At 37.2% G+C, this 25,461-nt stretch overlaps 1 protein-coding gene across 6 annotated transcripts in view; it reads right to left on the bottom strand.

Annotated features, from left to right (window-relative positions):
• Positions 1-25,461, bottom strand: part of USP24 (ubiquitin specific peptidase 24) — a 148,945-nt gene that overhangs the window by 28,696 nt on the left and 94,788 nt on the right. For all 6 annotated transcript variants that reach the window (XR_012419749.1, XR_012419742.1, XM_005543253.4 and 3 more), the window contains 13 exons: positions 16,158-16,219; positions 13,169-13,360; positions 11,764-11,881; positions 9,487-9,631; positions 7,215-7,334; positions 6,478-6,603; positions 5,405-5,503; positions 4,098-4,180; positions 3,576-3,717; positions 3,230-3,349; positions 2,569-2,789; positions 2,115-2,239; positions 878-1,019 (listed from right to left, as the gene is read on the bottom strand). Coding sequence is in view for 4 of the 6 variants with exons in the window: in XM_005543253.4 (XP_005543310.3) it covers positions 878-1,019; positions 2,115-2,239; positions 2,569-2,789; positions 3,230-3,349; positions 3,576-3,717; positions 4,098-4,180; positions 5,405-5,503; positions 6,478-6,603; positions 7,215-7,334; positions 9,487-9,631; positions 11,764-11,881; positions 13,169-13,360; positions 16,158-16,219 (1,695 nt within the window). In the remaining 2 variants the exon portion in view is untranslated. The remainder of the gene's footprint in view (positions 1-877; positions 1,020-2,114; positions 2,240-2,568; positions 2,790-3,229; positions 3,350-3,575; positions 3,718-4,097; positions 4,181-5,404; positions 5,504-6,477; positions 6,604-7,214; positions 7,335-9,486; positions 9,632-11,763; positions 11,882-13,168; positions 13,361-16,157; positions 16,220-25,461) is intronic.

Here is a 25,461-nt window from a genome sequence, read left to right as displayed (position 1 = left end):
AGTAAGCACAAAAATGAATTCTTTCTACATATTATTGTGAGATATCTTTCCCAGCCATTAAAAAGCAGTGAAATAAACTTATCTTAGAGCCATACACTCAAAGTCTTGTAAGAACAAAGTATTAAACCAAGTTTTCAAATTTAATAAAACACATATAGTCATATTTCTCACATGAAAAAGTAAACACTTTCCTGACCCAACACATTAAAAGGCAAATTCACCAACGACAGGACCTTTAAAAAACAACAACATTCTGACAGTGCTGGCACAGTACTGTGCTTTGGACAGAAAGTGTATTCAACAAATGCTGCTAACATCAAAAAAAAAAAAAAAAAGGTCCAGGTGTAGTGACTTATGCCTATAATCCCAGCACTTTGGGAGGCCTAGGTGGGAGGATTGCTTGGGCCCAGGAGTTCCAGACCAGCCTGGGCAACATTGGGAGACCTTGTCTTTACAAAAAACAAACAAACCAAATATCTGAGCCTGGTGCCTCTTGCCTGTGGTCCCAGCTATTCGGGAGGCTGAGGTGGAAGAATCGCTTCAGCCTGGGAGGTCAAGGCTACAGTGAGCTATGATCATGCCACTGCACTCCAGCCTGGGTGACAGAGTGAGACCACTCTGTCTCAAAAAAACAAAAAACAAAACACTTCAACTCTAGAATGATTTAACTTACGTGCATCTTTCTAAATATGTAACAACCTATTGCCAAGAAAATAACCAGGAAGCAATAAGGAAATGGATTTATTTTCTTTTTGGAATTCTTTAGAATTTCTCTCCAGCTTAGCTAATTATCTTTAAAAGCTCAAATAGTATATTCTCATAGACCACATCATCACCACAGAAATCACACAGCAAATTACAGGGAAGAGACACTTACAGAGAGAGATCCTCAGCTTCCTGCCGTACAACGCTGACTCGACTTTTCTTTGGTAATACTGGGGAGTTCTGATCAGACACCCTTTGGTAGAAAAGCATATAGGCATTCCAGTATCTTCGGCGTACATCAGTGTATGGGTTTGCTTTATAACAAGACATTAAGAAAGACATCTGTAAGTAAAAGCTTTTCTTGTCTTGACAATCTAAAACAAAGGGCCCATTATTCCAGTAAGTAGTTAACTACTCCCTAAATTTGTAAAATGCAAAGTGTTAAGTAAAATATGAGTGTCTCTAGAGTAGTGCTTAGCATGGAAGTCAGGATACTTCAGTTCTGGGCCTAAGATTGATCTCTTACTTGGAAGTGATATAGGCGGGGGCAAGGAATAAGGGAGCAGTATGGTAATGGAGTAAGAGAAAGAAGGTAAGTATCCTAGGGAGGTCTAAATGTAAGCAAATAGCAAGTGACATTTAAAAATATGTTATGTGGCACAGGATGGGATAACTGGCCTCACTTAACCATTTCTGCCATGATCGGCCAAATCTAGGTAAATTCTGACAATACTATATCCAACCCGTAAAGGTTACCACCATACGATGCACGACTATAATGGCATGGTATCAAAATCTAATACAGTGAAGCCAATACAGCTAAAAATTTAGAAATACCACTAGAAGATTTCAAAATCAGGTTTCTGAAATGCCAAGGTCTCCGTCAAATAGCTTTTTATCAAAGAGCAAGTTCTGATTGGGTTGTGCTTCTCCTCATACTCTTTTCTCCTGGGAGTGGGGGTTGTGGAGGGGAAGACTGCTTTGCCACACTGCATAATAAATACGGTTTTAAAAACACAGGTGCTAGAAATGTCTTCTCTAATTAGTCACACCTCTATATTAGTGAAAAGGAAATCTGAAAATTTTAATGGATAACTACTTCCAAAACTATTTTTAAGGTTCAATTTCTGTACTCATTAGTTTCTCTTTGATGTTCATTTCATCCTTTTAACTTACTCCCAGCTCCCCTACCTATCCCTCAAGGTTGTTGTAAGAAATTATTTTAAAAATTTTTATAAACACCTTGAACATTTTCACGCTGGTTATTAAAGAGCTTGCTCATGGTTCTATAGCTAGAATAGTAGTATAATAAAAATAACAAAATCTGCTGTTTTTATATAAAGAATACTATTAATTTTTATAGAAAACTATAAATAAAAAATGGAAAATATCCATTTGTAAATACTTACTTTGATCATAAACTTTTGGTCTATATTCTCCTCCAAAGCATTCATACTCCAGGGTCTCATCATTTAGGTCAAATTCTTCTATAACTGTGTCATTAAATTTATACCACTTTCCTTTTCCACACCCTCTAGAGCCCGGAAATCAGACAAACATCATAAGGTTAAAAAAATCAACATTCTCATCCTTAGCATTTATCTCTATGTACTGTCTACAAATAAAGCAGGTGATTATCATTTGAAAATATCTAAGAAATACGTAGTAACAATTATTTCAATTTCTAAAACAACTTTTCAAACTGAAGGGGTAAAACCAGTTGCACTAAGCTTTAAAACTTCAAAATGAAACACAGTCAAGAACAATGCCAAAGTGTGTCTGCACCACAGTGGTGAGTATGGATGACAAGGGAGAGAAGGCGAGGGCAGAAAGTGAGTAAGTGCTGCCTCAGGAAACCCTTACCGCCTGTCCTTAATGAAGGAATAGTAGTGGCCTGCGTGTGCCTGCCCACTGTGTACGATGACACCGACAAGTTCATAGTTTTCTGTGAGGGCAACCTTTTTTCGTGGGGATCCTCCACCTCCCTGATCCATACTTCGCCCATTTTCCCCAACTTCAGAAGAAGAATCTTGGCGAGCCATTCCTGAAACTGTGTAAGGCTCCATGTTTAGCATCCAGGGAAACTACGTAAAAGCAAAAAGACCATATTAACATTGATTAGTAACGTATACAGCAGTACCCAGTTAAGTGAGATCCAAATAAGAGGATGTGTTTTCCTAGTTTAAGCTAGGAACAACTATGTGTTTTCCTAGTTTAAGCTAGGAACAATTCAAGTATAAAATCTCAGAAATGCTAAGTCTGGGAATGTCTAAAGTAGTCTCTGGTTTGAGCACTAAGGAAGGCATTTTCCTTCACAGTAATCACTAGGGTGCCTTCTAGAAATGAGGGCGACTGTTTCCAGATCTGCCTATTCCAGTAGCAGCAACTGCCTAAGACAAGGGGCTCTTCATAATGCTGAGACAACAGCCTTAACATGGTAGACGGAATATGAAAACAGAAAAAGGAAAAAAAAGGAGTGAGGAAATGAATGGTTGTGAAAAATTTCAGGAAGATAAAAAGTTACCCTTATTTGTTCATCATATTTAATGGAACGTCCACTTTCCCAGTCAAATCCAAATCTCATTAGGTGAATTACCAAGACGCTAGGTAAAGATTTAATACAGGTCCTTTTCACTGTTATTCTCTAAAGACAAAAAAAAAGAAAAAAGAGCAAATATGAATGATCTCCATGGAGAAAATAAAACAGCACAGTAATTAAAGCAAAGGTCTTTCTGACCCATGTGAAAACAAGTAATGACACAATCTAATGGAAATAACAATATGAGCTTACTACTGATTTTACATAAAACCAAGACACACTATGTGAATAACAAATTAATCTTGTTTTTTAAAAAGGGCAAACTTAATACCTTTTCTTTACACTTTTCACAGTAGTACGCGTTACTTCCCTCTAGAACTTCTCCTCTAACGAATTGGTCCAAAGAAATTTCCAAACTCTGACAAGAAGTCACTCCTAGATTGAGAGCCATGAAAGCTTCTTCACGCTCATATCTGATTAGGAAATAACAGAAAACCCACAATCAGCAATGGAATTTAAAACTCTTCAATTACCATAATTGAACACAGAACTACATTTTTAATCTGGGAGTCCCTCAATATTTTAAAAGTCCATTAATAAGTTAAAATGCCACTTTGTGACAATTTAGAATTGCTTAAAATTATGAATTTCAATGAATATTTTCTTAAGCCCACAAAGAAATTTTTTCTACTTCTGGAAGTAGAAACCAAAGAAATTTAAGTCACTAAATACTTATAGATCTATTGAGAGGGAGAGGGTTTTAAGTCTCTTAACAAATGCAAAATTTACAACATACTAGACAAATCACTTCAAAATGATATTTATTTTTCCTGTCAGTGATATCTTCACTCACCTGTGAGGACAGTCTTTACAGATCTTCTGATCAGAGTAGATGCCCTGAAATGTATTCTTAAAAATTTGGTCTCTCCCCATTTTCTGTTGGAATGAAAAGTTACAATTTTAAGTGATGCCTCCAGAACTTATGAGTATATAGAATTTTATTAACACATTGCAATTTAAGGGCCAAAACAAAATGAGTCATTCTGGCAGTGTCAGCTGCGATAAATGGAGGCCAAACCCATTATTGGTTCCACCGTCAGAGTGATGCAGACGATCAGAAGAGGAAGAGGAGGAGGAGGAGGAGGAGGGATGGGTCAGGTAGAGCTAATGACAACAGAATGTTCTCCAGGGTGATTCCGAATCCTTCTCCCTGTGCTACAAGGACCAAGTTAGGGGCAACTCTCGGCAATCTTTTCTTTTTTCTTGTGGATAGAATGCCATCAATTTGCAAGTTACTTTATAAAATGGAAGAATTGTGCCTACTGATGAGAGGCCAATGCTGGCAGTGACAGCAGGATCTGAGAAGGCAATACCGTTTAGGAAGTCTGCCACATGGCTTACAGGGTTGAGGTAGAGAGCTTTGGGTTTCAACAGCACCACAAATAACCTTTGAAACTGGCTCCTTTCTCCCCTTTGCCAGAGCACTCTCTGCTCTGCACAGGGCCGTCAGCTCACTGCTGACTACAGCACTCTTCTGAGGCCAGATTATTTCAGTGGACACACAGAATATGTAGGTAGGAATGGCTATTATTATGTAGTAGAGATTAAGAGTTACATACTTCATTGAGCGTTAGATGAATTAAGAAAATATACAATTCTAGGCCAGGCACAGTACCTCACGCCTGTAATCCCAGCACTTTGGGAGGCTCTGAGGTGGGTGAATCATTGGAGGCCAGGAGTTTGAGACCAGCCTGACCAACATGGTGAAACCCAATCTCTGCCAAAAAAATAAAAAAAATAGCCAGGCGTGGTGGTGCACACCTGTGATCCCAGCTACTCGGGAGGCTGAAGTGCAAGAATCTCTTGTACCTGGAAGGTAGACGTTGCAGTGAGCTGAGATTGTGCCACTGCACTCCACTCTGGGTGACAGAGCGAGACTCTGTCTCAAAAAAACGAAAAGAAAAAAAAAAGAGAAAATATACAATTCTATTGATCTGTGTTATATTTTGATGTTTAAACACAGAATACATTATAGTTCTTATGTTAAAGATAATCAGTTTCTGATTTGTCAGTTTCATAGTAACCTCAAATTCTAAGACACTATTCTCATACTATAATTAGAGTTTGAGGGAGTTAGAGGGAAAGTAAAACTTTTATTACCTTGAGATATTCATCCATCTGATCAATGAGACTAGTAAAGAATTCGTATGCATCCTGCTGTTCTCTCACATAAAGTTCTTTATTCCACATCTTGAAAATCTATATAACAAAAATTAAATGTTTTTAAAGGAAAAGTAGCAATTTCTGAATGTGGTAGAAAGGGAACATAAAAGAGCACTTAAATGCTTCTAAAAATCAGGTTCACTATTAGGATGTGAACATTTCTAGTAAAGTGAGACTAGCTTGTATTCAGCCATCCACCCTTTTTCCTAGTCCCCTTACAATCATAATAAGTCTCTGAAATCAGAAGTGGATACTGGGTAAGATCTAGGCCATGAAACAGAGAATTTCTCTCTTAGAAACTAATCAACCTATGGGGAAAAACACAAGGTGATCCTCCAATATGTGAAACACAGTACAGCAATGTTTCAAAATAATGTTCTTGGCCGGGTGTGGTACCTCACGCCTGTAATCCCAGCACTCTGGGAGGCTGAGGCGGGCAGATCACCTGAGGTCGGGAGTTCAAGACCAGCCTGACCAACACGGAGAAACCCCATCTCTACTAAAAATACAAAATTAGCCGGGCATGGGGTGCGTGCCTGTAATCCCAGTTACTTGGGAGGCTGAGGCAGGAGAATCGCTTGAACTCGGGAGGTGGAGGATGGCGTGAGCCAAGATCGCACCACTGCACTCCAGCCTGGGCAACAAGAGCGAAACTCCGTCTCAAAAAACTTTAAGTGTTCTTTATTTAAAGACATTAGTGAAACTGGCACAGGGTCAGGGGAATGATATGAACAAATATTGCAAAGAGCTAAAATAAGAATCATGAAAAATATTCAAAACAATTAAGATGAGCAAATTCCTAGGAATTATGAATGACTATTCTCAACATTCTAATGATTTGAAACCAAGTACCAATTTCAACAAGGGTATAACAAATCCTTTTACAGTTTTTTGGCAAGGAATTAGTCTAAAGTTAATAAAAACAAAAAACCATTATCATTAGAGAAAGAATGTAGCCAAACTCCAAATATTTAACATCTTTAAATCTCAAGAGTTACTGGGTGAAATACCTTCCAAAAATTCTCAGGTACATAATACTGCAGCTTGCTTTCCATTAAATGCCCAAAGAGAGACTGCACTTGGTAAAACACACTATCATCTGGATTGTCTGTGTCATCATCCACCGAAAGTAATGACTGCACAGAAAAGAAACATTATCAAGCTTGAAATATTTAAAATGCTTCACAGGTAACTCTGACATATGTACACGTTAGTACCCACATTACTTTTTTAGAATGTTATGTATGTTTGAACATGGCTGTAATGCTGCAGATATTTAACTTCAGTAATTTCTATCTGGTTTAATTATGAACAAATCATGTCCTTAAGCTCTGATTATGAAAATTGGTCTAGTAATAAGTGCAGCCCAATACACATGGAATACTCTCAAAACCACTGACTACCATATTACAAGCCACTGCCATATTATTGTAAAGTGCTCATGGTAGACCCCATATATTTCTAAAATACTAAAATTGTAACCTTATGGAACATAATTTAAAAACAACTTTGGAGTTCAAAATTCACATTAGGCCAAGTCCATCTGTAATACAGGCAGCTTATTACAACAGCAGCTTTATAAAAATGTGTGATTATAAACAACATGTCTCTACACATCTCAGGAGCTACTAAAGAATCGCCATGTCTCGTTTTAGCAAACCCCAAAAGCAATAAAAAACTATGAAACAATTTTCAAGTAACGCACATATTATCTATCATACCAAAAAGGACAGAAAAAGGAAATCACCTCAGGGAGCCCAGGTTGCATATACAGCTGCTGGAAGACTGCATTCATATAACAAGTTGCACCACCATTCCTCAGCCCCACAAACCCTGAACTGGACCTGCTATCCACTGGGGGAAGGTACTGGGAAAGAGAGGAATAGAAACAGCAGAGGAGGAGAATGAGCATCTCTGCCACAGACACATTTACACTATAGCTATGTGGGAGATACATTCACAGATTTACCCATCCAGCATGTTATGAAAGCTATGCTGGCAAAAACCTATATTCATGAAGTACTTCTGCAGATGCCGATATAATTATCAAATACTGCTATCTCAATGTTGCTTTTTCATTCATAAAATACCTGGCAGATAGGTGTATATTTGTTTATTTATATAGTCACTTATCATTCAACAAATATTGATTAAATACCCTACTATACGCCAGGCACTGTGCATGGGATATAAGAGAGAACAGAAATGTGCATGGCTCCTGATCTCAAGGCGCTTATAGTCTATTAGGGTAAAGAGGCATAATCAAGCAAATGTCCTGATATATATTCATGAATTAAGGTAGTACTCTGAAAAAAAGGAATGTGAGTCTAGGAAGTGATTACCATGAAGGATCCTGACCAATCTGGATGGTAAAAGAAGGCTCATATTGTAATTCCTTTTAGAGAAGGTAACATTCTTCTATTAAACTTTTTCCAGTAAACATATAATTAAATAGGTGATTATCCTACCATTTTACTTACAAGTGTTTTGAAATAACATAGACCCTAGTACAGAGCTTTTCGGGGTAGAAATGATCCAGAAAAAGCATAGTGGATAAAGTTCAACATGGCATTTCTCCAAGTGGAAAAGGATACTGTAATTTTACACTTTGAAATGCTATTATAGCAAGATCTTGGTTCTCATGCCATGACCAGAATCATGTTATCTGCACATATCAAGTATCTGCATCCATGTAATAACCAACTAGCAGACATAAATGTGTAGGTCTTCTAGACCTCAAGCAATTGCTAAGTATTACTTATTCTTCAATAACATCAGACATATACTTAGAGCAGGATTATTTCTAAGACCTAATTAACACCGAAATTTATTTGTAGTCCAAAGCATAGATTAAAAAAAACTGGTTTATAACAGTGTTAAAAATATAAATATCTAACACAGATATTGCCTTCATTATGCGTAAGGAAAAACATAAAAAGTTCAAAAATCTGATTAAATAAATGCATATAAAGTAACACATAACCTACAAACTAAAGCATTATAAACCCATTTTGATCAATCAAAACCATTTCCAATTTATGACAGCCCACACTTCTAAGTCTTTGCCAAGTGCTATTCCCTCTATTTAGGACATCTGTCCCCACTTCCTTTCCTACCTAACCCCTCTGTTCTGTAATACTTAACTCAGGCATCTAGAGGGTAAGTCTGGTTTTCTGTGATGTTAGAGAACACAAAAGGCAGCTTTGAAAGCATCCTCCCATTTCTGGTCTGGTACTCCAGTGGACCTGCAATATACTTTCCTCTCGCAGATCCCAACATACACTAAGCTATTTCATGGCTCCATAGCTTTGTTCATATTCTTCGCATTACTGGAATGGAATGACCTTCCCACCTTGCTTCACCGGGCTCACTAGTTTTTACGGCCCTATTTTAAGTTTCATCTCCTCTAAGAAGCCTTCTGAGCTGGTGGTAAAGTGCCTCTCTGTGTTAGTAGAGCATTCCGGACATACCTCTATCTTGTATCGTATCACATTATACTGAAATTATCTGCTTATGGGCCTCTTTCACTATACACTGACCTGCTTGAGGGCTAGGATCCTATTTCCATTTTTGAGCTCCAAAAGCCAAATATGCCTCTTAGCACATACTAATCTCAATAAATCTTCATTGAATTTAACTGAACATAGGCTGTACTGTGATAGAGCCAGTGTCTACTTGACTTGTATCTCTAGGGTCTGGCCTATGCCCAGCATAAAGTTGCTCAAAAAATAGGTTGGAATGCTACTTTTTACTTATTTACTTGGTAGTTATTTTAGAATAACTACCAAGCAACTTGAAAATGTCTCTCCCTCTTTAATTAAAAGGATACTATTTCACAATATATTCAGTATATTAGAGTGATACTATAGCTTATACTTGATTTGAGTATGTGAACACAGTAAGCAAAATAATAATACTGACTTTCTTTGTGGTCAGCAGAATGCAAATACAGTCTTAAAATTATATGTTTAAGAGATCATTCTAAAAAAATTAAGTTCATCAAGGTCTAGAAAACCTACATCAAACTCCTTGGTAAGAGCAGGGTCAGGTTGGTGATGCATAGAAAGCAGTTCTTTTATAATAATTTGAAGATTTGAAGGTGAACTATCAGCCAACATCACAAGGACTTCATAGGCTGCCAATCGGCTATTCGCTGTACTACACCTACAAACAAGACACAAGTCAATTTCAACAATGAATAGTCTACTTAAATTACTCATTAAACTAAAACAACAGTTGGAATTAGAAGAGCTCCAATTTGTCCAATTTGAGGATAAACATACTTAAGTCAGGTCTAACCCCAGACATCTAGTAATCTAGAGGTCATGAATACAGAAGGAATTAATAACTATCTTCTTGGCCTGATGATAAAGTAGCAAAATTCTTTCACTTATGATCAGAGGAGTCTTATCTAATGAATGGATCAGCAAGAATGGAGGAGAAAGAGTAAAGAGAACTCTGTAATAAAGATGACATGGGAATAACTGTCTTTCAAATAAAATAGGTATGTAGAAAGATTTTATCGCTGTCATCCTAAGATCTGAATATATAACTGGCAGCAAAAGAAGGCTGTAAAAACCAGAATAGATAGCCGTAAACATTTTATGTGAACTTTCTATGAAAAAATGGAAACGGAAATACAGCTTGTCAAATCAATTCGTTTAAAGTGACACAAAAGATAACTAGCAAGCATTCTGCATGAAATCAAAGGCTTTCTACACTGCCTGCCTTGTAGTAGAAATCACTTTGGGGACGGACAATTATATCTCACTTTAACCAATGCTAACCTTGCATTACTGAGGGATCACTGGTTAAGAAGGATACACAGAAAAGAGGATGCCAACCTCTGGGTGAAACACTCAGGGAGTGTAGGAGGCATTTAAGTGGGGGGGGATTATGAGGCTTTTAGACCAGCACAACACCAGGCACTGAGGACAATGGCCATGGAGCTGGCACTGTCCTTTGCTTCTTATCTGAACTTCAGGGTTGCAAAGGACAGTAAGAAAAGAATAGGGAGGTGCCATTTACACAGGTTAAGCATTAAAAGTTGCTTTGTTACTGTGATACAAAATAGCATTACTTCTGAAAAGAGTTTCTGTGTATTTTAAATCTCTTTCTTCCTTGAAGGTTTTGGTGGGAAAAGACTGGGAGTTACTGTGATAAATCAACACCATTCAGTACAATGGGGAGGGATGAACAAATACTTCGTTTTTTAGTCAAGGCACTGTATATGATTTTTATAAAAACACTCCTTCCTTCTTCATTTATGGAGGAACTGCTTTTATTAATAATAAAACAGCTAAAGAAATGTCTTTGTGTTTACTGAAAATTAAAATATTCACTTGTTTCTGCTGCTTTAATAAAAGATGCTCATAGACCTAGCACCAAATCTTCCAAAACAGGGCTGGGATAGCAATGAGGATGGGAGTCACAGCCTGAGGAACACCCCAAGAGTTCTAATGAAGGGTTTTGCTTTTTTTTCTTACCTAAAACAGATTTTGCTAATGAGGCAACTTTACGTAAAGAAATATTTATACATGATAAGATACCTCTTAGGATTCCACAAAATACTATTTATTATGCCTTGTCCATTTCAATAACCACTGATATTGTACAGGAACCCTTTTCACTATAAATAGCAAATCAGTTTCTTCAGGATTACTCAATTAACTCTGGTTTTCACAAGAAAGGAACAAAGTTAGTTAGATTTGGAGCAAATGAAATAGCAGTTTGTAGCTCTGCCTCTTCTTCCTACCCGCAAGAGTATAAATACCACTCTAGTAGGGTCAACATTACAAAGAGATATTTCAAATTCGTATCCATAAAACTAATACAAAATTTGATTCCAAAATTACTCCTGCAATAAATCATGAGCAGTTGTAGTTAACAGAACACAGCCAGCACTCAGCAAACGACAAGGTTCATGCACTAAAGCACCTATCGTTTTCTCCTGAGAAACCTTCAAGATTGTACTCAGAGTCTATTTACTTGTACTTTGGACATAATTCTTATAACCTTCATTTCTCTTGGAATTTGTTACTGACCAAGTTAGCCACATTTTATTTGTTCTTCCATTCTGATGATAATAATGGTGCCAGCACACTTGCTCCATGCTTACTATGTGCCAGGCAGGCTTGACGCTAAGCCCCTTCACATGCATTTCTTCATTTAGTGGATAACATAGGATATACAGACTCACAGATGGAAGACAAACTCCAAGTTAACAAAATCTTTTGGGACTGAAGTTTCAAATTAGAATTTTTACCAAAACTGAACACAACGTGCATTTTCCATACTTTGGATGAAAGTCCTGTTGACTGATGGCGGCACTGCCAGCTGGAGAATGACTATTTAAAATAATTCTAGAAGCTCGGAAAAGGAAGTCATCTAACAATGGTTTAATGAGTGATGAACCTGGAATAGAGCATAATATGCATGTTGAAGATGAACATATATTTTAATTCAAAGATCCTATCTTGCGCTTTCTTATCAGAGCAGCAAAGGTACCTGAGGCTAGCCAAAAGCAGGGCATTTAGTTTAATTTAATGTTTATTTTTTGAGAACTTACTACATGGCAAAGCTCGTGGGGTAGAATACAAAGGGCACAGAATACAAAGATAGGTAGGTGAGGGTGCTTTCCTTTATGGGCTTACAATACAGTGAAAGGAGTCAAGCTTTCACTTTAGAAACACAAGTGCCAAGAACACCACAAGGCAGAATGGTTTGAGTGAATAGTTTTTACTCTGGGCATAGGGGAGTCCACATAAGGGTTCCTGAAACTTTTAAAATCTTGCCTCTTTAGTTTAAAATGATATGTCTTTCTCTCTCTGGTTAAGAATCACTCTTTTCTATATATTCCCAGTAGCTGAGAATATTTTGTAAAGCTTGGTTTGTGTTATAAAAGAGTTAATTTTTCATTTGTCTTCTGAATACAATTTATAATACTGAATAATCTTTTACAAATTACATGTGCACCCTAGGAGAACCTCATATGTACCCCACCACTGGAGGGCAGGGGTGGTTAGGGGCTGCCTCCTCAGATGAGAATCCCCCTTAAAAGAAGACAGACAGTAAATTATGTATTATAAAGTATCTAACAGCAAAAAGAGAAAAATATACTTTGAATTATAATTCTTTTTTTTTTTTTTTTTTTTTTTGAGGCGGAGTCTGGCACTCTTGCCCATACTGGAGTGCAGTGGCGCGATCTCGGCTCACTGCAAGCTCCGCCTCCTGGGTTCACGCCATTCTCCTGCCTCAGCCTCCCGAGTAGCTGGGACTACAGGCGCCCGCCACCTCGCCCGGCTAGTTTTTTTGTATTTTTTTTTAGTAGAGACGGGGTTTCACCGTGTTAGCCAGGATGGTCTCGATCTCCTGACCTCGTGATCCGCCCGTCTCAGCCTCCCAAAGTGCTGGGATTACAGGCTTGAGCCACCGCGCCCGGCCTGAATTATAATTCTTATTTGGTATTAGGAAGTTATGTGATCCAGCTATTTTGAACGCTATAACATTCTCTATGTTGTTTAATGACACGGGTAAAGTACACCTTAAATTTGTTAGCCACTAAAATAACAGACAATTTCCTACTGTGTGAAGGGTCAATTTTCCATGGAACACTTGGCATCTATCTTATTTTCCCAATTACACACACTGGCAATAATTGAGCATTGAAGAATCTGCCATATAAGATGAAGCAATAATTACCAAGCATTTCCTTTTCTGCCCCACAGAGTGAAAGAAGGGTCTTGATGAGGCGTAAGTGCCCTGCCAGTAAGATGTTGTCCGCTTCACTGGTCTCACATTCAGCTGTGCGATTAGGTTCAAAGTTATCCAGCCAAGTAATCTCATCTTCAAGCATGGTAGCTGGGCTGATCCTTAACTGCTCCATTTCTGAAGCTAAGAAGGAAAAAAAAAATCCATTACAAACTAAGAAGAATTTCCCTTTATGGAGTCAAAGTCTTGAACTAAAGTAAGCAACGTCAAGCAGTCAAAGTCTTGAATTGAAGTAAGCAAAGTCAAGCCCCGATTTTTTATTTCATAGATCTTTAAAAAACTATCATTAAGGCCGGGGCTGCTGGCTCACATCTGTAATCCCAGCACTTTGGGAGGCTGAGGTGGGCGGTTCACGAGGTCAGGAGTTCGAGACCAGCCTGGCCAGCATGGTGAAACCCCGTCTCTACTAAAAATACAAAAATTAGAAGGGCATGGTGGTGCATGTCTGTAGTCCCAGCTACTCAGGAGGCTGGGGCAGGAGAATTGCTTGAACCCAGGAAGCAGAGGTTGCAGTGAGCTGAGATCATGCCACTGCACTCCAGCCTAGGTGAAAACAGCAAGACTCTGTCTCAAAAAATAAACAAAACAAACAAACAAAAAACCCCACAAAACTGTCATTAACAAATAGTAGGCGACAGCTGCTGCCCACAGGGAATGAAGGCACCCTCATTCATAAACTACTTATTGGTTGCCTCCTCTGTGCAGGTCACTGTGCCACATGCTGAGGCTGTAAGATGAGGGAGACAAATCCCGCTCTGAAGGAGCTCCTGGTTTGGTGGGGGGTAGCAGAAGTCCCAGGAAACAAAATCTTCTAGAGAAAGAAGGGGTAGAAGAGTACGAGGAGAATCAACACTCCTGCAGTATTACCTGAACCAAGGGAGGGCTGAGTTCAGCAAAGGACAATGAGGTCAGAAGTACAGCTGCCAGAGTCCAGGTTTCTAAACAATGTGCCAAACTCCTGAGAACTACTCTGTTCTTTTGTATTATGTATTTCACTTGCCCCTTCAAACAAGGACTTAAAGCACAATTTCACATTGGAAATTGAGACTGGGGAGGAGAGGAAGAGTGATTATGTCTTCTTCCACTGTACTAGTGAGAAGCAAGCAGGGTCTCCACACAGTGAAGTGAAGGACGCTTTAGGGTCAGTCAGAGCTGGACTGGGACCAGATACAAACCCTATGTCTACCACTTACTGTGTGATCTTCTTTCCTTATTTATGCAAAGAGACCAGCACCTACACGGCAGGGTGCTGTGTCGGCACTGTGTAGGCACTGGCTTAGTGCTAGTGTAGGCACTGGCTTATGGAAAACACTCCAGAAATGGCAAATATTGTTTGTTTCAAGACATGTTATTACCTGAGAATTAATTCCCCTCACCTCCCAAGATCTTAACAAGAGATCCTGGGTCCCTCATTTATCACTCAACAACACAGGGAAGGTCTACAATTAAAACTCATTCATTCATTTCAAAGTTGCATGTGTGTAGCCAACTCATGATTCCTGTCCTTGCTGCAGAGCAGAAAGCAAAGCCTGGATGGCTGCTGGTCAGCTTTCCCTGGGAGCCTGGGTGAAAACCAGTGTTACGTGAGACTGTCAGATGGACATGTAGTCCACCCACTTCGCTAGATACAACAGATCTTCTCTCACACTGTATTAACTCCCTCTTCACGAAACCAATTCCACTGCATTGCTCAGAGCAATGTGGCCTGTTTTTCTTTTTTATTTTTTGGAGACTTTGTCTTGCTCTGTAACCCAGGCTGGAGTGCAGTGGTGCAATCTCGGCTCATTGCAACCTCTACCTCCCGGGTTCAAGCGATTCTCCTGCTTCAGCCTCCCAAGCAGCTGGGATTACAGACACACGCCACCACGCCCGGCTGATTTTTGTGTTTTTGGTAGACACAAGGTTTCACCACGTCGGCCAGGCTGGTCTGAAACTCCTGATCTCAAGTGATCCGCCCGCCTTGGCCTCCCAAGGTACCATGATTACAGGCATGAGCCACTGCACCCAGCCACCTCCTGTTTTTGACAGACACTTACGAAACTGATGAAGGCATCTGCCACCATAGAAATGTTGTTGAGGATTATTAGTCACTGTCTTTATGTGTCCATTACATGATGGCCTTTGTATGAAATTTCTTTTAGACTTAGGTGCTGGGAAAGAGATTTGCTTCTTTTGAGAAACTATTCTATTTCTTCTTACAGGGCATTCTAACCATATGCTGAACAACTAACCATATGCTGTTTTCTTTTTACTTCTGGCTTTCAGGAACCTCACAAATTAATTCTGAGGTATCTTTTTTCCTCCTGGCCTTGACGTTCTTTACCAATTGCTATTTTTGTGGATCCTGATTTTTATTTTATTAATTTCCTGTAAGCTGAAGCAAATTCTCTGTAAAGAGTGGAGAACAAACTCTTGATCTGAACTAAAATTTACACAGAGCATTGCAACATACATTTGCATTATTTAAGGGTAAGTACAATTAAAATCTAAGCACACTAACAAAAGAATTTCTAACCGTGATACAAGTAACACTAATGAACTGACTTCTAACACTATCAACATGCTGCAATAAAGAGTCCCTCTTTCCTTCGACAATCAACCTTTAAAATTATAACAGACTACACTGGAGAGAAAGACCCTTCATAATAGTTTTGTATCAGTGTAATTAAAATATGAGCCTTAGACAATTTAAAAATCAACAAATTTTCTCAATTCATTAATGACTGGTTATGTAACAGAAGAAGAGCTCACTGGTACATAGGTTTATACGCTATTTTCAAGAAAACAAGGTTCAACTTCAGACAATAACTGTAATTTTATTTACACCTGAGATATGTAAATTATACTTAGAAATGTCCATGTGACTTTCTCTTCTACTCTTCCCCAGTCCCTCTCCCCTACATATTAGTCATTTACTTACTTGTCAGATCATCTAATAACTGGCATCTCAAATCAAAATACTCCATACACTGAGATAACAGTCTAAAAAACAGAAAGGTTTCAGTTACTAATAAGAGGCTGATTTGAAAATAAAAAGTATTTTCCTTGTAAGAACAAGTTCATAAAACAAGTTTCATAAGCATACCACTTTCATATTAATTCAAATTCTATATTTTAGCAAGAAGTATATTGATTTTACTAATGCAAATATAGTAATAGAAATAACAGTGTAAAGAGAGGGAAACATTAAATCTATCACATCTTAAAATAATAAATGTACTGACTGCATACATAATACACTCATTTCATTCATTTACATTTCAACCTGTATCTGCTAAGCACCTACAAATGCCTGGAACTGTTTTGGGAGATCAGTGAAATTAAGAAGGGAGACAAACAACAAATCAGAAATATACACATTTGTCAAGTGGTAATATGCACTAAGAAGAAAAATAGAGCAGAGTAAGAAGAGAAAGACACAGGGAAACTATTTTACAGAGGATGATCAAAGCAGCTTTTTCTGCAATTATAGTAGTGAACAGCACAGGTTTTAGAATCAGACACAAATGGGTTTTAAACCTGGCTCCCGTACTTATAGCAGCTGGATGTCCCATGGACAACTATTACACTTTTAACTTTTAGTATTTTAACTTCTAAAACGCTTACTATAGTATTGGAAATAAAAAACAGATGCATATACACAAACATGTAGAAAAGGTTCAAGCACAAACTAATGAGGAGAATATATAATGAACCAAGAATTATAGTTATAAAAAATGAAGACAATAAAACTGCCAAACTCATTAGGCCAGTCTGAGGATTAAAAGAAAAACATACATAAGCAGTTTAGTATGCTGTGTGGCATATACTTGGCCCATGGTAACTGCTATTATTATCACCATACTGGTTTTTTTTTTCCTGGTATTTAGCATGCAACTATCATCATCATACTACTGAGGGAGAAAATATGTACCAAACTTGGGCATTAAAAAAAGCTGTGAGATGTAATTTTTTAAATTATGCAAACATATAATTAAAGATTCAGTTTGATGTGAAATTAAAAAGCTCTACCTTCAACATATTTTTAAGGATTCTTTAAGAGTGTATGTTAAAATTCTCGTCTAATGCTTTCTGCTTCTTTCGTAAAACTTAGAGGAACTTAATATTAAATAAAAAATTAACATGTACTTAAGTAAACTGGCTTACAAGTATAAGCACAATAGCTTTAACTTCTTAAAAAATGGCTTAAACATTTATACTGAAGAATCATTTGTCTTTCAAATAAAAAGTTCGTCTGTTTAGAAAAATTTTAACCAGGAAAAGTTGGAATTCTAAAGTAAAAAGTATACAAAGACAAAAGAAGAAATTTCTACAGCTTTTAATTCATATGTTTACTGGGGGAAGCCATTCTCTGAAATATCACTAAAGAATTATTTTTTATTACCAGAAATATACAGCTAATGTCTAATTCAGCTTAAATCTTGATGGTAAACTATAACATAATTTTTAAGTTTTGGCTGAATTTTTAACATTTCTAAGTCACTCACAATGACCTTATCTCAGAAACCAAAATGTTGACTTCTTTCTTAGACATTTGGAATGTTAAAACAGAAGGTTAAATGTTTCAAAATAATATTTATGTAGAAGCCTGGATATGGGGGCCAGAAATCTCTGTATATTAGAAAGTGAATGAGAATATAACAAGTGTTTATACACACATTTAATCCTGTAATAAAGACTTGCAAACAACAGATAAAATTATAACTAAATTTGAGAAATTCTATAGATTATACATATTGTATCTAGAAAACAGAGGTATTAAAAAAAAGTCAAGAATGGATCAAAGAAACCAGAAGGGAAATTAGAAAATATATTAAGACAAATGAAAACAAAAATACAACTTGCCAAAAATTATGGGAAATATCAAAAGTGTTATGAGATGGAAATTCATAGCTATAAATGCTTACATTTATTTCGTTAATCTTTTCAAAAAATCAGCTCCTTGAATCACTGATTTTTTGAAAAGTTCTTCATGTCACTGTCTTCTTCAGTTCTGCTCTGATCTTAGTTATTTCTTGTCTTCTGCTAGCTTCTGAATTTGTTTGCTCTTGCTTCTCTAGTTCTTTTAACTGTGATGTTAGGGTGTTGATTTTAGATCTTTCCTGCTTTCTCCTGTGGGCATTTAGTGCTATAAATTTGCCTCTAAACACTGCTTTAGCTGTGTCCCAGAGATTCTGGTACGTTGTGTCTTTGTTCTCACTGGTTTCACAGAACTTATTTATTTCTGCCTTAATTTCATTATTTACCCAGTAGTCATTCAGGAGCAGGTTGTTCAGTTTCCATGTAGTTGTGCGATTTTGAGTGAGTTTCTCAATCCTGAGTTCTAATTTGATTGCACTGTGGTCTGAGAGATTGTTACAATTTCCATTCTTCTGCTGAGGAGTGTTTTACTTCCAATTATGTGGTCAATTTTAGAACAAGTGCAATGTGGTGCTGAAAAGAATGTATATTCTGTTGATTTGGGGTGGAGAGTTCTGTAGATGTCTATTAGGTCTGCTTGGTCCAGAGCTGAGTTCAAGTCCTGAATATTCTTATTAATTTTCTGTCTCATTGATCTAATACTGACAGTGGGGTGTTCAAGTCTCCTACTATTATTGTGTGGGAGTCTAAGTCTCTTTGTAGGTCTCTAAGAACTTGCTTTATGAATCTGGGTGCTCTTGTATTGGGTGCATATATATCTAGGATAGTTAGCTCTTTTTGTTGCATTGATCTCTTTACCACTGTGTAATGTCCTTCTTTGTCTTTTTCTGACCTTTGTTGGTTTAAAGTCTGTTTTATCAGAGACTAGGATTGCAACCCCTGCTTTTTTTTTTTGCTTTCCATTTGCTTGGTAAATATTCCTAGACCACTAGCCAGATTAAGAAGAAAAGAGAGAAGAATCAAATAGACACAACAAAAAATGATAAAGGATATATCGCCACTGATCCCACAGAAATACAAACTACCATCAGAGAATACTATAAACACCTCTATGTAAATAAACTAGAAAATCTAGAAGAAATGGATAAATTCCTAAACACATACACCCTCCCAAGACTAAACCAAGAAAAAGTTGAATCCCTGAATAGACCAATAACAAGTTCTGAAATTGAGGCATACCAACCTCAATTTGGTATGCCTCAACCAAAGCCTACCAACCAAAAAAAAAGCCCAGGACCAGATGGATTCACAGCTGAATTCTACCAGACGTACAAAGAGGAGCTGGTACCATTCCTTCTGAAACTATTCCAAACAAGAGAAAAAGAGGGACTCCTCCCTAACTCATTTTATGAGGCCAGCATCATCCTGATACCAAAACCTGGCAGAGACACAACAAAAAAAGAAAATTTCGGGCCAATATCCCTGATGACATTGATGTGAAAATCCTCAATAAAATACTGGCAAACTGAATCCAGCAGCACATCAAAAAGCTATCCACCACGATCAAGTCGGCTTCATCCCTGGGAAGCAAGGCTGGTTTAACATATGCAATAAACTAGGTATTGATGGAACGTATCTCAAATATAGTAAGAGCTATTTATGACAAACCCATAGCCAATATCATACTGAATGGGCAAAAGTTGGAAGCATTCCCTTTGAAAACTGGCACAAGACAAGGATGACCTCTCTCACCACTCTTCTTTAACATTGTATTGGAAGTTCTGGCCAGGGCAATCAGGCAAGAGAAAGAAATAAAGGGTATTCAAATAGGAAGACAGGAAGTCAAATTGTCTCTGTCTGCAGATGACATGATTCTATATTTAGAAAACCCCATCTGCTCTTGGGCCAAAATCTCCTTAAGCTGATAAGCAACTTCAGCAAAGTCTCAGGATACAAAATCAATGTGCAAAAATCACAAGCATTCCTACACACCAATAACAGACAAACAGAGAGCCAAATCATGAGTGAACTCCCATTCACAATTACTACAAACAGAATAAAATACCTAGGAATACAACTTACAAGGCATATGAAGGACTTTTTCAAGGAGAACTACAAACCACTGCTCAGGAAATAAGAGAGGACGCAAACAAATGGAAAAACATTCCATGCTCGTGCATAGGAATAATCAATATTGTGAAAATGGCCATACTGCCCAAAGTAATTTATAGATTCAATGCTATCCCTATCAAGCTACCACTGACTTTCTTCACAGAATTAGAGAAAACTACTTTAAATTTCATATGGAACCAAAAAAGAACCTGTATAGCCAAGACAATCCTAAGCAAAAAGAACAAAGCTGAAGGCATCATGCTACCTGACTTCAAACTACACCAAAAGGCTACAGCAATCAAAACAGCATGGTACTGTACCAACACAGATTTATAAACGAATGGAAGAGAACAGAGGCCTCAAAAATAACACCACACATCTACTACAACCATCTGATCTTTGACAAACATGACAAAAATAAGCAATGGGGAAATGATTCCCTATTTAATAAATGGTGTTGGGAAAACTGACTAGCTCTATGCTGAAAACTGAAACTCGGCCCCTTCCTTACACCTTATACAAAAATTAGCTCAAGATGGATTAAAGACTTAAACGTAAGACCTAAAACCATAAAAACTCTAGAAGAAAACCTAGGCAATACCATTCAGGACACAGGCATGGGCAAGGACTTCATTACTAAAACACCAAAAGCAATGGCAACAAAAGCCAAAACTGACAAATGGGATATAATTAAACAAAAGAGTTTCTGCACAGCAAAAGAAACTATCATCAGAATGAACAGGCAACCTACAGAATGGGAGAACATTTTTGCAGTCTATCCATCTGACAAAGGGCTAATATCCAGAATCTACAAAGAACTTAAACAAACTTACAAGAATAAAACAACTCCATCTAAAAGTGGGCAAAGGATATGAATAGATATTTCTCAAAAGAAGTGGTCAACAAACATGAAAAAAAGCTCATCATCACTGCAGAGAAATGCAAATCAAAACTGCAATGAGATACCATCTCACATCAGTTAGAATGGCGATCATTAAAAATCAGGAAACAACAGATGCTGGAGAGGATGTAGAGAAACACTTTTACACTGTTGGTGGAAGTGTAAATTAGTTCAACCATTGTGGAGACAGTGTGGCAATTCCTTAAGGATCTAGAACTAGAAATACCATTTGACCCAGCAATCCCATTACTGGATATATACCCAAAGGATTATAAATAATTTTACTATAAAGACACATACACACGTGTGGTTACTGAGGCACTGTTCACAATAGCAAAGACTTGGAACCAACCCAAATGCCTATCAATGATAGACTGGATAAAGAAAATGTGGCACATATACACCATGGAACACTATGTGGCCATAAAAAGGGATGAGTTCATGTCCTTTGCAGTGACACAGATGAAGCTGGAAACCATCAGTCTCAGCAAACTAACACAAGAACAGAAAACCAAGCACTGCATATTCTCACTCATAAGTGGGAGCTGAACAATGAGAACACATGACACAGGGAGGGGAACACCACACACCGGGGCCTATTGGGGGCAGTGGTGGCGGGCTAGGGGAGGGACAGCATTAAGAGAAATACCTAATGTAGATGACGGGTTGATGGGTGCAGCAAACCACTATGGCATGTGTATACCTATGTAACAAACCTGCATGTTCTGCACATTTATCCCAGAACTTAAAGTATAATTAAAATAAATGCTTACATTAAAAACAAGAAAAGGATCCAACTGACAACCTAACTTTACACCTAAGGAACTAGAAAAAGAAGAACAAACCAAACTTAAAGCTAGTAGAAGGAAAGAAATGAGTAAAGATTAGAGTGGAAATAAAGAATGATAAAAAAAATACCAAAAAGAAAAAAAAAATCAGTGAAATCAAAAGTTGGCTCTTTGAAAAGATCAACAAAACCAACAAATCTTTAGGTAGACTAAGACAAAAAAGGCAGAAGGATCAAATTACTAAACTCAGAAATGGAAGTGGGTACGTAACTACCAATTTTATAGAAATGAACAGGATATAAGAGAGTACCATAAGCAACTGTATGCCAACAAATTAACCTAGATGAAGTGGACAAATTCCTAGAAACACAAAACCTACCACGATTGAATCAGAAGAAACAGAAAAGGTAAACAAATCTATTCAGCAAGGAGACTGAATTGGTAATCCAAAAAAAAAAAAAACAAAAAAAAAACAAACAAACCAAAAACTCCCAACAAAGAAAAACCCTGGACCAGATGGCTTCACTGGTGAATTCTACCAAATATTTAAAGAATTACCACCAAGTCTTCTCAAGCTCTTTCAAAAAACTGAAGAGGAGGTAACATTTCCTAACTCATTCTATGACACCAGTATTACCCTGACACAAAAGTGAGAAAAAGACACCACAAGAAAACTACAGACCAATATCCTTTATGAATGCTAATGCAAAAATCCTGAACAAAATACTATCAAACCAAAGCAGTGCATTTAAAGGATTACACCCCATGAACAAGTGGGATTGACTCCTGGAATTCAAGTATGGTCCAGGGTACAAAAATCAATGTAATCCCATATTAAGGGAAAGAAAGAAAAAGACCTACACGATTATTTCAATCAAAGCAGAAAAAGCATTTGATAAAATTTAACCCATTTTCATGATAAAAACACTTAACAAACTACAAATAGAAGGGAACTACCTCAACATAATAAAGTCAGATATGAAAAACCCACAGCTAACATACTCAATGCTGAATGACTGAAAGTATTTATCCTAACAGCAGAAACAAGGATGCCCACTTTTACCACTTCTATTCAACATAGTGTTGAAGGTTTCAGCCAGAGCAATTAGGCAAGAAAAAGAAATAAAAGACATCCAAATTGAAAAGGGAGTAAAATTATCTGTTAACAGATGACATGTTACTATATATGGAAAGCCCTAAAGTTTCTGCAAAAGAAACTGTTAGAACTAATAAATTCAGCGAAGTTGCAGCATACAAAATCAACACAAAAATCAGTTGTGTTTCTTACACTGACAATGAACAAACTGAAAAAGAAATCAACAATTCCACCTACAATAGCATCAAAAACAGTAAAATACTTAGGAACCAACTTAAGGAAACCAAAGACTTGTACAGTGAAAACTACAAACATTGCTGAAAGAAATTAAAGATGACATAATGAAAAGACATCTTGTGTTCAAGGATTGAAAGACAAAATCTTGTTAAGATGTCATTACTATTCAAAGTTACCTACAGGTTCAATGAAATCTCTATGAAAATCCCAAAGACATTTGCAAAAACAGAAAAACCCATTCTAAAATTCACATGGACTCTCCAAGTAGCCAAATCAATCCTGAAAAAGAGGAACAAGGTTGAAAGACTCATACTTCCTGATTTCAAACTTAGTACAATACTATGGTAATCAAAACAGTGTTATACTGGTATAAAGACAGACATATAGACCAATGGAATAGCAATACAGAACTCAAACATATGGTCCTGATTTTCATCAAGGGCACCAAAACCATTCAATGGGGAAAGGATAGTATTTTTAAAAAGCAGCACTGGGAAAACTGGATATTCACATGGAGAAGAATGAATGAAGTCAGACCCTTACCTTACACCATATGCAAAACTAAACTCGAAATGAATCAAATACCTAAATGTAAGAACTAAAACTATAAAACCCTTAGAAGAAAATGGGGAAAACTTCGTAACATAGGATTTGGCCATAATTTCCAGGCAACTGAAGACAAAATACATACATAGGACACCATCAAGAGAGCTAAAAGACAACCCACAGATTGGGAGAAAATATCTGCATATCGTATTATCTGACAAGGGATCAATATTCAGGATATATAAAGAATTCCACAACAAATAATCCAATTTAAAAATGAGCAAAGGTCTTAAAATAGATGTTTCTCCAAAGAAGATATACGAATAGCCAACAAGTACAAGATAAGACGCTCAACATTAGTTATCAAGGAAATGCAAACTGAAGCCACAGATGCCAATTCGCATGCATTAGGATAGCTACTATCAAAAACACAACGAAACAAAAACAAAAATCCTAGAAAACAATAAGCATTGGCTAAGATGCGGAGAAATGATGAGAATCCTTGTACACTGCTGGTGGGAAAGTAAAATGGTACAGCCATTGTGGAAAACAGTATGGTGGTTCCACAAAGAAATCAAACACACAATTACTAAATGATCTAGCAATTCCACTTCTGGGTATACACCCAAAAGAACTGAAAACAGAGATTCACATAGATATTTGCACACCCATGTTTGTAGCTGCATTCACAAAGGCCAAAAGGTGGAAACACCCAAATGTTCATCTATGGATGGATATACCAATATTGTTTATACATACAATGATATATAATTCAGCCTTAAAAAGGAAGGAAATTCTAATTCATGCTACAACATGAATAAACCTTAAGGATATTATGCTAAGTGAAATAAGCCAGACATATAAGGACAAATACTGTATGGGTCCGCTTATATGAGGTACCTAGAGTCGTCAAATCCTTAGAGACAGAAAGTAGAATGGTGGTTGCTGTGGGATGGTGGAGGGAGAACAGGGAGTTATTGTTCAATGGGTACAGAGTTTCAGTTTAGGATGAATAAAGAGTTTTGGAAATAGTTGTGATGGTTGCATGACAATGTATATGTACTGAATGTCACAGAACTGTACACCTCAAATGGTAAATTTTATGTTATGTATATTTACCACAATAAAAAAAATTTAGCAATTCAAACAAAATCTACATGTCTTTGAACAGTCTGTTTACATTCTTTGTCCCTTTTTAACTTGGCTGCTGGTCTTTTGCTTAATAATTTGTAATAGTTATATATATATATCTCTCTCTCTCTCTAATTAGCTTATTGTCTGTCATGTATGTTGCAGATTTATTTTCCCAGTTTGGTGATTGACTTTTGAGGCATTTTTTTTCCTATATAGAAAATTGTAATTTTTATGGAGTCAAATTTTTCAGTCTTTCATTTAATCACTTCTTCACGGGCATAGTGTTTCAGTTTAGGATGATGCAAAAGTTTTGGAGATGGACCTAATTTATAAAGCACATAAACGAGGAAAGGAAACATTGACTTCACAAATCTCCATGACACTTTATAAGCCCCACGGTAGGGGCTGTGTGGTAAAGGTAAGTTAGAAAAAGTCGTATGAACTTGAGGTCAATGTGAGACCCCTACCTCCTATCCTGGGACTAGACTGAGGAGCACATGCATGCAGGCTCACCAGTAGAGGTAAGATGGGGCAGGCAGAACAGTTATCT

Source organism: Macaca fascicularis, chromosome 1 (assembly GCF_037993035.2).
Source record: "Macaca fascicularis isolate 582-1 chromosome 1, T2T-MFA8v1.1".
Lineage (NCBI taxonomy): Eukaryota > Metazoa > Chordata > Mammalia > Primates > Cercopithecidae > Macaca > Macaca fascicularis.
This window is presented reverse-complemented; position numbering and strand designations above follow the sequence as displayed.